The 14,184-nt window shown below is 48.7% G+C and overlaps 1 protein-coding gene across 8 annotated transcripts in view; it reads left to right on the top strand.

Annotated features, from left to right (window-relative positions):
* The window catches only part of SLC39A11 (solute carrier family 39 member 11), a 416,650-nt gene that overhangs the window by 118,231 nt on the left and 284,235 nt on the right, over positions 1-14,184 (top strand). For 7 of the 8 annotated variants that reach the window (XM_027080525.1, XM_027080527.1, XM_027080532.1 and 4 more), the window contains one exon: positions 8,154-8,312. In XM_027080525.1, the coding sequence (XP_026936326.1) occupies positions 8,154-8,312 (159 nt within the window). Of the gene's footprint in view, positions 1-6,297; positions 6,461-8,153; positions 8,313-14,184 lie in introns of all 8 variants that reach the window. The other variant, XM_027080530.1, reaches the window with a different exon arrangement.

Genomic DNA, 14,184 nt, shown 5'->3' with positions numbered 1-14,184 from the left:
AGAATGTCCATGGGATTGATGACATTTGGTTATTGCTAAGGCTGATTCATCCTGGCCTGTGGTTCCGGGATGCTTTGCCTGATGATAAGGAAGACAGCAGCTTAAACCTTGTCTTTATTCTGCAGCTCTTAGGATTTCTTAGAAGTCTCTGGGTCAGCGTAGGGCCGAAGGATGGCACTAAGTTGATCCGGGGTGGTGTAGTCAGCTTTGGATGTCATGAGCTTGCTTTGCGGCTCTGGGGAAGCCACTGAATCCCCTTGGGTCTCGGTTTTTCCATCTGTTAAATGAAGCCTTTGGTCTAGGTAGAGCCTCCTAAAATCCCTTTCAACTCTGTAAGAGTGTGATTATGTCAGTAGACTATTCAGTGGAGTGTCCGTGAAGCTCTGGAAGTTCTATCAACTTCTTTCCATGCCTGAGAAAAACTCCATTATTTTAAACAATCACTCATCCCGTGTTTGTCAGAGGAGTGGAGGCATTTGAGTATGAGCCTATACAGTACTTGATTTGGAAGGTGAAATCACTTTAAAATTAGGTAATAGACTAAAAAGTGAGTGTTGAATCACTTCCTGATTATGCCTTCTTCCAATTTCTCCGCCCCCATCGCTCCCTTTCCTTAGCAAGGATAACAGAGCACTCATCTGGGCCACAAAGAGTGAACAGCTGCTCCGTTCAGGACCACTCAGATGGGTGGGACCAGCATGCAGAGCTGCTCGTAGCACAGCCCTGATCCTAGAAGAGGGGGAGAGGGTGAGGCGGGGAGGAGGGTGCGAGCCTGCTGGGTGAAGGCATGCTCGGGGGGAGGGAAGAGTCCAGCACGGCACGGCTTCAACACGTACTTCCTGCCAGGAATTGGATTGCTGCGGTATACGCGTTGCCCCATATAATTCTTAAAACAACCTTGTTAAATGGTTTGTTGCCCCCATGTTTAGTTTTCTCGAAACTGAGCTGCAGAGAGCTTAGGTTATTTGTCTAGGGCTCCCCAACTAGTAAGTGGCAGAGCCAGGATCCAAACTCGGACCTGATTCTAAATCCTGCACGTTCCCATCCATGATATACGTGGACTCAGGCAAAGGGTGTAGGATGCTTGGAAGAAAGGGCATGAGAGATGGGTCTTGATGTTTTGGCATTTTCACAGGTGGGAGTGCCTGGGCCAAGGCAGGGGGGGCTGGAGGGTTCGGCACACAGCCGGGGATGGGGGCAGTGGTACAAGATAGGGTTCTTTTTTTTTTTTGCGTTATGCGGGCCTCTCACTGTTGTGGCCTCTCCCGTTGCGGAGCACAGGCTCCGGACGCGCAGGCTCAGCGGCCATGGCTCACGGGCCCAGCCGCTCCGCAGCATGTGGGATCTTCCCGGACTGGGGCACGAACCCACGTCCCCTGCATCGGCAGGTGGACCCTCAACCACTGCGCCACCAGGGAAGCCCCCAAGATAGGGTTCTAACGGGTGGGTAGGCCAAGCTCAACTTTTAAAAATTACGTTAAAATTCACATAGCATTAACCATTTTACAGTATGAGATCCAGCGACAGTTAGTACATTCACAGTGTTGTGCGACCAGCACTTCTACCCAGTTCCAAATATATATATATATATTGGCTACACCACGTGGCATGTGGGATCTTAGTTCCCCGACCAGGTATCAGACCCATGCCCCTGCGGAGGGAGCGCGGAGTTTAACCCACGGGCCACCAGGGAAGCCCCACTTCCAAATATTTTCCTTCCCCCCACAGGAGACCTTGGATCCATTAGGAACTGCTCCCACCAGCCCCTGTCAATCACTAATCTGTTTTCTGTCTGTGGACATTTCATAGCAATAGAATCCTATGTGACCTTTTGTGTCTGGCTTTTTCCACTTAGCATGTTTCCAAGGTTCATCCGTGTTGTAGCATGTCTCAGTCCTTCACATCTTCATGGCTGAAAAATATTCCATCACATGGAATATTCTGTCTCTCCATTCATCTGTTGATGGACATCTGGGCTGTTTCCATCTTGTGGCAATTAGGAACAGGTCCAAGATCAATTCTTTTGATTAACTCAAGCCGTTCATTCATTCGCTTGCCCATCCGTAGAGATGGACATTGAAGGCGTGACAGTGGCTGAGATGCCATGGGAAGCACATGAAAAAGAAGAGAGCCGAGGTGGGGTTCAGCCTTGGGCCTGGGGAGAATTGAGGAGCACACATGGCTTCTCAAACACCAGCTGGCCTGAGACCGTCTCTGTCCAACCTTCAGATTTCTGAGCCCTGCGGTAGACCAACCAAAGCGGCCAGTGACCGAAGTTAGACATTCAGTCCATGTTTTGTTTATTTCCTCCTTAGCTCTTTTTTTTTTTTTTTTTTTTTTGTGGTACGCAGGCCTCTCACTATTGTGGCCTCTCCCGTTGCAGAGCACAGGCTCTGGACGTGCAGGCTCAGCGGCCATGGCTCACGGGCCCAGCCGCTCCGCGGCACGTGGGATCTTCCCGGACTGGGGCACGAACCCACGTCCCCTGCATCGGCAGGCGGACTCTCAACCACTGCGCCACCAGGGAAGCCCCAATTTTTTTTTTTTCTCAGCTCTTTTTTTCAGGAGCTGTTATTGAAATGCTCACTCCCTTCAGCATCTTTGATTACTGAGCAAAAAATTGGGCTGCTTTGGTCTTAGCGACATTTAGCTGGAGGATGGGCCCCAACACAAGCTTTCCCATGGCTCATTTGATTGATTGGGCGTTACATTTTCTTTTGGGGAATAAAGAAGCAAAAAGGACTTTGGGGTGCAGCGAGGCCCCTGTCACGTGCGCGGGAACCTGATTATGCGTTCCTTTTGTAGACAGAGGCAGGAAGGGGGAGGGACGATGGCCAGTTTCTCACGTTTACGTCTCATATCTTTAGGTCTGGTGCTGCTGCTGCCGAGTCCAAGCTCGTACTGCTCACGGCACAACAGGCCAGTACGTCGAGAGACGAGGTGCTGGGGCAAGGAACAGTGTCTTTATTCAGAAAGCCGTCAGACTGAGAAAATGGTGGACTCATGTCCCCAAGAACCATCTTACCCTAGTTAGAATTGAGGCTTCTTTTATACTAAAAGGGGAGGGGGTGTGATTGGTTGTGGCCAACTTCTTGGTGTCAGAATCCTTTGTTCTTGCAGCTGTCCACAGTAGGTCAGGTCATGATGTCCCTACAAGCCTCCCTTAAGACAGATGTTATTCTCTGTTCTGCAACTTTTTATCTCTATATGAATGGAAAAGTGTTAGAGTCCTGAGAATGGACTATCCTGTATATTTCAAGCTATGGGCAACATTCTTCACTTGTAGCAAATGCAATAGAATACATTTTTCTTTTTCTTTTTTTTAGATCCCGTATATATGTGTTAGCATATGGTATTTGTTTTTCCTTTTCTGACTTCACTCCGTATGACAAGATTCTAGGTCCATCCACCTCACTACGAATAACTCAATTTCATTTGCTTTTATGGCTGAGTAATATTCCACTGTATATATGTGCCACATCTTTATCCATTCAGCAGGAATAAAGCGATAGACATAGAAAATGGACTTGAGGACATGGGGTGGGAGGGCGAAGCCGGGGCGAAATGAGAGTAGCATCGACATACATACACTACCAATGTAAAGTAGTTGGCTGGTGGGAAGCAGCCGCATAGCACAGGGAGATCGGCTCGGTGCTTTGTGACCACCTAGAGGGGTGGGATAGGGACGGTGGGAGGGAGACGCAAGAGGGAGGGGATATGGGGACATGTGTGTGCATATCGCTGATTCGCTTTGTTGTGCAACAGAAACTAACACAGTATTGTGAAGCAATTATACTCCAATGAAAATCTATTAAAAAAAAAAGCAATAGAATACAAAGGTTAAAGAAAAGGAAACAGATCCAATCTAGAGTCAGATTTGTTCTTCCCTGTCACACTGCCAGCCCAGTTTGCCTTTATAAGCAGGGCTGCAGCTGCAGGAGGACTTTTGGTATCTACCGTCTGGAGTCATAAAGACTGGTTGGCAGTGACTTGTGTTTTGAGTTCATTCCGTGAAGTCTTGGGCCCAGTGATTACCACCTCCTCTTTGCTAGACTATCCCCTCCAGGCCCTGCTTCTTAGGGGTAATTGAAGGTTAATCAGATATACTACTTCCTGCTTCTGTATCAGCTAGTTAATATGTCACTACATCCAGATTTTTAAAAAATGCCCAACATGTAAAGGAGCTTCGTTAGTGTTGACAGTTTCAGGGAAGTCACCTATGTTGGGGGATTATTAAAAAAAAAAAAAAAGGTTTATCATACAATCCAGCAGTCACACTCCTTGGTATTTACCCAAATGAACTGAAGAGTTATGTCCACACAAAAATCTGCACACGATATTTATAGCAGTTTTATTCGTAATTGCCAAAACTTGGAGGCAGCCAAGATGTCCTATGGTAGGTGAATAGATAAATAGACCGTGGTCCGTCCAGACGATTATTCAGACCTAAAAAGAACTGTAAAGCCGCAAAAAGACTTGGAAGGATCTTAAATGTATATGACTAAGTGAAAGAAGCCAGTCTGAAAAGGCTGCAATACTGTATAATTTCAACTATAAGACATTTTGGAAAAGGCAAAACTGTGGAGACCGTAAAAAGATTAGTGGTTGCCAGGGGTTGCAGGGGAGCAGAAAGAGATGAAAAGGTTGGAACACAGAGGATTTTTAGGGCAGTGAAACTACTAGTTGTGATACCAGAATAGTAGATACGTGTCATTATGTATTTGTACAAACTCATAGAATGTACAACACTAAGAGTGATCTCTAATGTAAACTATGGGCTTTGGATGATAATGAGGTGTCAGTGTAAGTTCACTGATTGTAACAAATGTACCACTGGTGTAGGATGTCAATAATGGAGAGGTTGTGCATATGTGGTACAGGGAGCATATGGGTATTCTCTGTATTTCCTGCTCAATTTTGCTGTGAACCTAAAACTGCTCTAAAAAAAAAAAAAAAAAAGTAACGTATGCCTTTATGTGCTGTGTTGCTGCTGTAACAAAGTACCACAGGTGTAGTGGCTTAAAACGACTCAGATGTATCATCTGACGGTACTGGAGATTAGAAGTCCAAACTGGTTTTAACTGGGATAAAATCAAGCTGGCAACAGGGCTGTGTCCCTGCTGGAGGCTCTTGGGAAGACTCTGTTTCTTTGCCTTCTTCGGCTTCTAGAGCTCACCACCCTTCTTTGGTTCATAACCTTTCCTGCATCTTCAAGCCAGCGGCAAAGCATCTTCTAGCTTCTCCTTTCTGACTGCGACCTCTGCTTTTACCATCGCATCTTCTCTCTGATGCTGACCCATCTCCCTTTCTCATAAGATTCCTTGTGATGACACTGGTCCCACCCAGATCCAGGATCACCTCATCTCAAAATCCTTAGCCACAGCTGCAGAGTCCCTCTTGCCATGTAAGGTGACGTAGCCACAGGTTTTAGGGATTACAATGTGGTCCTCTTTGGGGAAAAAGTCATTATTTTGTCTGCCACATATGCCCTTTATTTAATTAATTTATTAATTTTAATAAATTGATTTTATTTATTTATTTTTGGCTGCGTTGGGTCTTCATTGCTGCGTGAGGGCTTTCTCTGGTTGCGGCGAGTGGGGGCTGCCCTTCGTTGCGGTGCGTGGGTTTCTAATTGCGGTGGCTTCTCTTGTGGTGGAGCACGGGCTCTAGAGCACAAGCTCAGTACTTGTGGCGCACGGGCTTAGTTGTTCCGCTGCACGTGGGATCTTCCCAGACCAGGGCCCGAACCCGTGTCCCCTGCATTGGCAGGCGATTCTCAGCCACTGTGCCAACAGGGAAGTCCCCACATATGCCCTTTAAATAAACTTTTTGGGGTGCCCTATTGTCATTTCAGACAGGCAGCCCAACCTCTTTTCTCTCTCTCTCTCTTTTTCTTTTTTGGCCGTGCCATGTAGCTTGTGGGATCTTAGTTCCGTGACCAGGGATCGAACCTGCGCCCTCGGCAGTCAAAGCGTGGAGTCGTAACCACTGGACTGCCAGGGAAGTGCCCAGGCAACCCAATCTCATTTCAAGATCGATCCTTGGTCATGTTCCAGTTTATGTGGGAGACAGGGAGCCTGGTGAGGAAAAGAAATGAAAGAAATTCAGTTGGGTTCTGGATTTGACTGGAAGGATAAAGGATCACTGATTCTCAAGGAGGGGGCCCGCCTGAATCACCTGGGATGCCTTTCCATTTCAAGCATCCCAGATTCTGGCAAACCCTCCCTTGAACGGCACATCCCTTCTACCTCACCTTGCATCTTGTCCATGAGAATATTGTATATTGCTCACGTGCAGGGGACAGAAAAAGGATTGGTACCCAGTGATGCATAGGGATGGAAAGGAGCTTTGACGGAAGAGCTTGGACTTGGTGTTGAGAAGGCGATGGGGATCCAAGGCTGGGGAAGTACCCCAAGTGACATTGACAAGGATGGGATGTGGGGAGGGACTGGAAGATGAGGTGAGTGGCCTTACTGGTGATATGGTCTAAATGGGAGGCCCTGAAACATGCAGGGGTAGAGGTTGCTGGACATGCCTGTGCCTCTGTGCTGGTCATCCGTGGTGGGAGCTTACCGTGAATGGCAATTACAGACTGTTGTTGAATTCTAAAACAAGTGAGACAAAGTCCAGTAAAGGGATGGGTCAGCCCCTGGCATAGAGAAGGCTCCCACAGGCTTCCTTTGGTGGTCCCATGGAACTGAACTGATGAGCCGCTTTCATTGTTTCTGGGAGTCTCTGAGGCAGGTGCAATTTTCTACAGGTGGCGCTAGGACTTTTGCTGGGAGAGTCCAGTGCCAAACCGGTGACTGTGTGTAGATGATGCGTCAAAGAAGAGAAATCATTTCTTTTTGCACAGCTTTGTTTTTTAGCGTTGCATTCGCAGTACCTGGTTGCATCACTCTGTTATTTCGGAGACGGATGATGCAGATTTATTTTAAAGGCAAGGCGTAGTTAATTTTAGAAACCCATTCAGCATTTTATACGTTAGTGCTGACTGTCATATGGTTACAATGGGTAGTGGGTGTGCTCTAGCCAAGATGTCATGGTGTCTGTAAGAGTAAACAACTGTGGATGAGTGTTGAATTCACTAAATGTCGGAGAACCTTTGATCAAATTGACCTCCCCGAGATTTGAGTCCAGCTTCAGTTCTCTCTTTTCCCTTTTGTTTTTCCCCCTCATTGAGGTGATGATGGTCCCACTTTGCTCAGTTCCCTGGATCTGCCACTTCCTGGCTCTGTGACCTTGAGCAAATGATCTTATTACTTTGAGATTCAATTTCTTTATCTACAAATAGCAATAGAAAACAACTTCTTCCTCCCAAAGCTGTTGGGATGGATAAAATAAGATATCAGATGTGAAGCTTTGGTCCCTGGAAATAGTAGGTGATCAGTAAATATAAGTTCCCTTTCCTTTTTAGAGATGAGAAAATTGATGAGACAGAGTTGACATAGTCTCACTGGTTGTCTTCAGATATTTCAAGGGCTGTCACATATCACAGGGGACAGACACCTTCCTTTAGTGCTCTGGAGAGCAGATGTGGTGCGAAGAGGTAAAAACCGAAGGGAGACAGATTTCAGCTCTACTTAAGGAAGAACTTTGTAGGAATTAGAGCTGTCTCACGTCCAAGGCAGTGGAGCTCACGAAGTAGTGAGCAGTCTGGTCCTGGTAGTATTCAGTTAGCACAGAATTTCTCAACAGTGCCGCTCACCTTTGGGACCAGATAATTCTTTGCTGTCAGCGGCTGTGATGTGCGTTGTGAGACATTTACCAGCTTCTCTGGCCTCTGCTCATTAGATGCTACTAGTAACCTCCCCCTCACCTCCAGCCCTACTTGTGACAACCAAAAATGTCTCCAGACATTGCCAGATGTCTCCGGCAATGGTTGAGAACCACTGAATTAGAGGCTAGATGACAGCAAACTAGACTCCCTCTTCCCAAGGTCAACTCCATCCTACCCCAAGTTGAGTTCTTAACAACATTAGAATTCTCATGGTGGCTTTGTGCTTTGGGATAGTACCTACCACCAAGGATTAAAGGCCTAACCCAGGTGACAATGTGGGGTTCAGTTTGGGCCATAGAGAGCGAGAGAAGTCCCCACTTGGAAGGCCTTCAGGGGATGGTTTAATGGTTTGCTGCTTATCGTGGTTTTGCAGGTCATGCTGGCCGCTTCCTATTGGTCGCTCCTGGCCCCAGCGGTGGAGATGGCTACGTCCTCTGGTGGCTTTGGTGCCTTGGCCTTTTTCCCTGTGGCTGTCGGCTTCACCCTCGGAGCTGCGTTTGTCTACCTGGCTGACCTCCTCATGCCTCACCGGGTGAGTACCACTCTGCTTTGGGCTCTTGTGTCAGGATGTGTCTAGCTCTGTGCCATAGATTTACTCCTGTTCAAACCTGACATGCCAACTCGTGTCTATGTGAAGTAGCCAGCGATATCGAAATAGATGTTTCACACCATTTAGGTCTTTTACCTGGGGGAACGGAATTGTGACTTAATGCCTAAAAGAAAATAAGCTCTTGGTAGTCTGACTCATCATCTCCTTAGTTACATTTTGATACATTCAGATTTTAAATATCAGATCTCATTATAAATATAGAGTACAGCTGACGTCGTATGGTACAGCACTGTCTATATGAGTGGACCTAGACACTGGGGGAAGGGAGTGCCCATGACGGTGGTCCTGACTCTTAGAGAGCTTATGATGTCACCAGGGAGATGACAACACACCCATCTGCAACATAAGACCGTCGACAAAGCATCGTATCCACAAGGGCTCATTCATAGGAGGGCGAGGTGGGGAGACCAGGCAGTAGGGCCATGGGCTGCGCTCACTTCTGCCATGAACCGGTTATGTGTCCCTTCTCCCCACTTTTCCTTCTTACGACTTGAGAATAACTCCCTTTAGGGGCTGCCGAGTGAAAACTAAAAAAATCGAAAAAGGCGCCAGAATTGGGGTGTGCCGGCGATTTAGCTTTTTTATTCTTTTTGCCCTAAATAGTGCTGGTGGGTTGGGCTTGGGGGATGAGCATGTACTTGCTTACAGAGAAGCACAAAATGAACGACAGCCTGAAGTCTGGCTGTGGTCACTGAGCAGAGAGAGCTGAGGCCAGGCCACGAGATCATGACCCAGCACCATCAGCTAAAACCGGGCCGGCTGAAGGGTGGACGTCAGTAGGACCCAGTGCGGGCACAAGTCACCTTAGCAGATGCAGTGTCCCAGCAAGTCCCCGAGGTGGGCAGAAGGCCCCTGAGAGACCTGAGCTGGTGCTTGAATCCTCTGTTCACCCAGGGTGGGGGGAGGCATGGGGGGGGCCGTGTCGAGGAGCTGAGTTTCTCTGCTGGGTCGCTGTGGGCAGGGTCAGGTCGGGCTCACTGGAGTCGTCCGGGCATGTACCCCAGGAGGTAGGCTCACATCCTTTCCCCGGCCCACCTGCCTTCTTCTCCATTGGAACGTGGCCCAGACACTCGTGAGAAACTGATTACTCATGTTCCAGAATGGCCAGCCTCTGGCCCAAACAGCTGGATGTGATGGTTGGTTGGACAGCTGTGATGTTGTCTCGGAGGTGTGTCATTCTTGTTCATCGAGAGCGAGAACGTCCGTGTCAGTTTCTGCCCCCTGGGCCCTTTGCTTCCTTGGTGTCAAGGAACATCTGCTTGCTAATAGCTTTGAGAGGTCCTCAGTATGGATTGCCACATTCTGTCCTCAAGTCCGCCCTGGTTACCTGTAAACTTGCTGCTGGGGTGTATTCTACTTGCCCTGGCAGGAAAATCTGGCAGCCAGGGGCCTTAACTCCTGAACAGCAGACAGGGGGCTGGCTCAGCTGCTGTGCACAGCGCCTGCTGGTCTCATTCTGCCCTTCCCACCTGGGCCCACCTGGGCTTCTAAGGCAGTGTCTTGCAGAGGGCTCTTTGCAATCGTGAAGGGTCACCCTTCCGTGATACTGGGGCCAGGGAGTGGGGCCAGGTGTATTTGACCAGCTGCCTGAAGGTAGCAGCTTTCTCTGGGCAGTGTAAATAGTCATTCGGCCAGTTTGTTCTGTGCAGCAGTCCATTTTTTTTTTTTAAACTTTTGCTTCCTGTTTGTTCTACTATATGCTTTGAATATAGAGGAGATCCCAGGCGAAAGTCTTGGGTAGAATGCACAGAGAATTAGGCCTGGCTGGGGAGCGGTGGGTGAAGTCCATGGGTTTTGATCTTGAGTCCGTGTGGCTGACTGAGCAGCCAAGGGGCACGCAGTCCTCTGTCGGGGAGAAAGCGGGGGCTGGAATTTGCTTTCAGAATGCTTGCTACGACTGGAGTTCAGGAACCAGGAGTTCTGTGGGTCAATTCAGACTGAGATCTTTTCAGTTTCCTGTTCACTCCACCTTATGACAGAGCCCCACCGCTCAGCACGTGGCCCAGGGAGAGGACGAAGTGGTGAGAGCAAAAGGCTTTGGCCGCACCGGTGGTGGAGGGGCTCGTCCTGCAGAGCAGCCCCCAGGGGAAAGGGGGACCTGCCTGCAGAAAACCCCATGGCCTCCTTCCTGTCCTCTGGGAGGACCGTGCGTGGAGTTTGATGGGGTGAGAGGAAGTGAGTCAGTCTCTGCCTTATTTTACCTGCAGAAGTGAGCCAGTGCAGGAGTCCACTCAGCACAGACGTGTGGTTTGAGCGATTCTGACATTGACTCGTGACCGTCCAAGCACAGGTGCCACTGCCTGCCCACGTCGGAGATGTCCACCCTGGTTATACTTACACGTTCAGGGTGGCAAGCCTCTGGGTGGGTGGGAAGGAAATGGTTAACAACCGACCCTGTTCTCCAACTCCATTTCCGTCATTCAGTCTTTCCGATGTATTTGTGCCCCTTTTGGAGCCGGAGCGCCATATTGCTCATGAAAAGGGTTTTACTCATAACAGCCTGTCAGGTTGAGCCCACTGTAGCTGTGTTAACTTCGGATGCATCAAATCGCTCCCTGAAAGGGTATTTATTTTCATGTATTTATCTGGGGATGGAGTAGAAAAGGCTCACGTGGTAACTGTTAATGGGAAATGAGCTGACAGGGTTTTACAGAGGCTTTGCCAAATGATATCTTAATGAGAGGGCGAGAGAGGCGGGGTAGGCGAGGAAGGTGCAGTCCGCCAGGGCCGGGAAGAGGCCTGACAGGAGGACGCTGATGGCGAATGCGGCTCGGGCCAGCCTGAGCCCAGCACTCCCCGTGGATGGTTCTAGGGAGAAGGGGAATGGACCTTGAACAGCTGTTTGGAGATACTGACATTTTTATGACCTTTGCAGTTTGCTTCTATATAAAGTTAAGGATGGCAGTGGGTGGGAAGACTTCACCTTTAGTTTAAAGCTGTGATTTTCTACTGGTGGGTAGAGGGGAGAGGAGGAAGAGGGTGGATGTGTGTCGCCATGGCCCTGTGTCTTTCTTTTTAGTCATATTAGTATTACATCAACACAGCACAAAAATCTCATTATAAAAATTAAACAAACTTTAACGTGTGACACTCCTTTCTTGCTGTAGACTGTGTCCTCTCAAAATTCCAATGCAGTGGTATTTGGAGGTGGGGCCTTTTGAAGGTGACCAGGTCATGAGGGTGGAGCCCTCACGTATGGGATTAGTGCCCTGATAAAGGAGCCTTCAGAGCCCCCTTCCCATTCTGCCACATCGGGACACGTACACACTGTTTGTGAACCGGGACGTGGGCTCTCTCCAGACACTGAATCTGCTGGCACTTTGACCTTGGACTTCTCAGCCTTCAGAATTGCCAGAAATAAATTTCTGCTGTGTATAAGCCACCCAGTCGATGGTAATTTGTTAAAGCAGTCTGACCGGGGTAAGAGGCGCCCCTGTTTCCGTACTCTTCCCAAACCAGTCAACCGTTGTCATCAGTTTAGTGGGTATCCTTCTAGATTTTTCTCTTTTCTCTTTCTTTTCTTTTTTCTTTAAGGAAACGAATTATGTTGTGTCCTATAAATATCGAAATATAAACACTGTCCCCTATGCTTGTGCTGTTCAAGTATGCTTTGAATCAACTCTATAGCTCCACGAATCCTGACTCATTTATTTAGACTTCGCTTCTCTTTGCTTGTGTACGTGCATGCATACATATCACACAGTTGGAACCGTCTGTGCGTTCTCTTATGTGTTATTTTTAAAATTTGAAACGATTTTTATCTACAGTCATTTTAGTACATGATACTGCATCCTGCCATCTTAGTGTAGTTCACCGGACCATTTCCCTGTCACTGAGCAGTTAGATTGCTCTGTGCTTTTGCTTATGAATATATGTCTCTCTGGAAAATGTCATTTTGTTGTGTGTCTCCTGAAAAACAAGTGGTAACGTCTTGGCTGTGTTGTTGACACTTGCTTTTCCAGCTTTGCTTTGCATCTTGGCAACCTTCTCTCTGGGAGATGTGTGTTCCCCGCCCCCTCCCTCCCTGTCTTGGGATTTGACATCCAAAGAGACTGCCCAAGGACTGCAGGGGGAGGGAAGGTAGTGGTGTCTGAGTCTGCCGGAGACCCTCGGGCGGGGCATCGCAGCTGACGGCCCCGCCCAAACGTGCTCAGGGGCAGCAGGCGATAGGGGTGCGACCTTCTCCTCAGTGCCCTCCTTCTTGTATCTGTGTCCCAATCCTGTTCAGTTTCTCTTGGTTTTCGCTGTGATGGCAAAGAAGATGCCTCCCCTAAAAACTTAAACGAGAAGGATGTGCGCATGCCTTTAATATGTGCCTAACTGTTGCTGGTGTCAATTTCTGGCCACTGGAGTCGCTCTGAGGGACCAGGTATGACAACTGTTTGGAAGTACCAGGTGATTATTTTCCCCCTCAGGGGTGATGCATGTTTTCCTCCTCTTCATAGATCCTTTCCATCTTTAGCGTTGTGATTCTGATTCAACTACTTTACGAACGAATACCTAACAGAGGAGATTGGGGGTGGGGGAATGGCGAGAATCGCTTACAGAAGGAGAAATCGCAGTGGCATCCACCTGTAGAGTCCACAGCATAATTCTGATATTATCGGATAAGCCCAGCCAGCTTCACAGTGAACACCGGCTCCCTGCCTCCGTTTTAACATCTCCTTTCTTTCGCTTTGCTGTGGTTTGAGATCTGCACTTCTATTTGATGCTCTGAGGTGCATCATGGGGTTGATGGACGGTTGACATTTCAGCTGGCCTGGAGAGAGTCTCCGTCCAGCTGAATCACCGGGTTCCTCCAGCGTGGGGACGTGACCGTGTCATCAGAGGAGGCTGGGCGCGGGGGTGGATTGGGCGGCCCCATTGTCTGGGAAACCAGGTGGAAGAGGGATGAGGTTTTGCAGACAGCCCTTTTGCTTAACTGTATACCCATCTGTCCTCATTTTCTAGGTCTGCCATCACAAACCACCACAGACTGGGTGGCTGAAACAACAGAACTGTATTTCCTCACAGTTCTGGAAGCTAGAAGTCCAAGATCAAGGTGTTGTCAGGTGCCGCCTTCTAACCATGTCCTCACGTGGTCTTTCCTCTCTGTGGGCATCCCTGGTGTCACTCTGTGTGTCCAGATTCCCACTCCTGATAAGGGCAGCAGTCAGATTGGATTAGGGCCCAGCCTAAGGGCCTCCTTTTAACTTCATCACCTCTTTGGAGACCCCACCTGCAAATCCAGCCACATTCTGAGGTCCTGGGGGTTAGGGCTTCAGCATTTGAGTTGGCGGGGTTGCGGGGAGCAATTCAGCAGATAACAGCATCCTCTCCGTTTCTTTTGATATTTATGGTATTAAGATTGAGAGATAGCTCACCCTGTGGATGTATGGAGGCCCTCAGTTCGGGCACTGGGTGTTCTGACCAAGAGCAGGCTGGCACTTGAACGGGCACGCTGAGTGGGCAGAGCTCGCTAATGAATACACGACGCTAATGAATACTTCAGTTTCTAATGGAGCAAAGCCGCGAGCTTGCTGGCATTGGAAGCCGTGGCTGGTGAGTCCTGGGCTGGGGAGCGTTGCCAAAACCTTGTCGTTCAGATGAGTCGCCAACAAAGGAGCGTTTTGAATCTTTTGTGAAAGCCAGTTTATTTTATCGTACTGGGGGGCTCTTGGCCCACTGATGCCGCAGGCCCTTCACAATGAGGTGTTTGTAGAGAGCTGGCGTTCAGGTCCCCCTGGACCCCAGGCACCCATTTCCAAGGTGCACGTGGAAGCCGTGGCCGAGGTTGCTTCTTTTGCCTTTCCAT

Source organism: Aethalodelphis obliquidens, unplaced genomic scaffold (genome assembly GCF_003676395.1).
Source record: "Aethalodelphis obliquidens isolate GAN/ISIS:26980383/991018 unplaced genomic scaffold, ASM367639v1 scaffold44, whole genome shotgun sequence".
NCBI classification, from domain to species: Eukaryota; Metazoa; Chordata; class Mammalia; order Artiodactyla; family Delphinidae; genus Aethalodelphis; species Aethalodelphis obliquidens.
The sequence above is the reverse complement of the archived record's forward strand: the minus strand, read 5'-3'. Positions and strand labels throughout refer to the sequence as shown.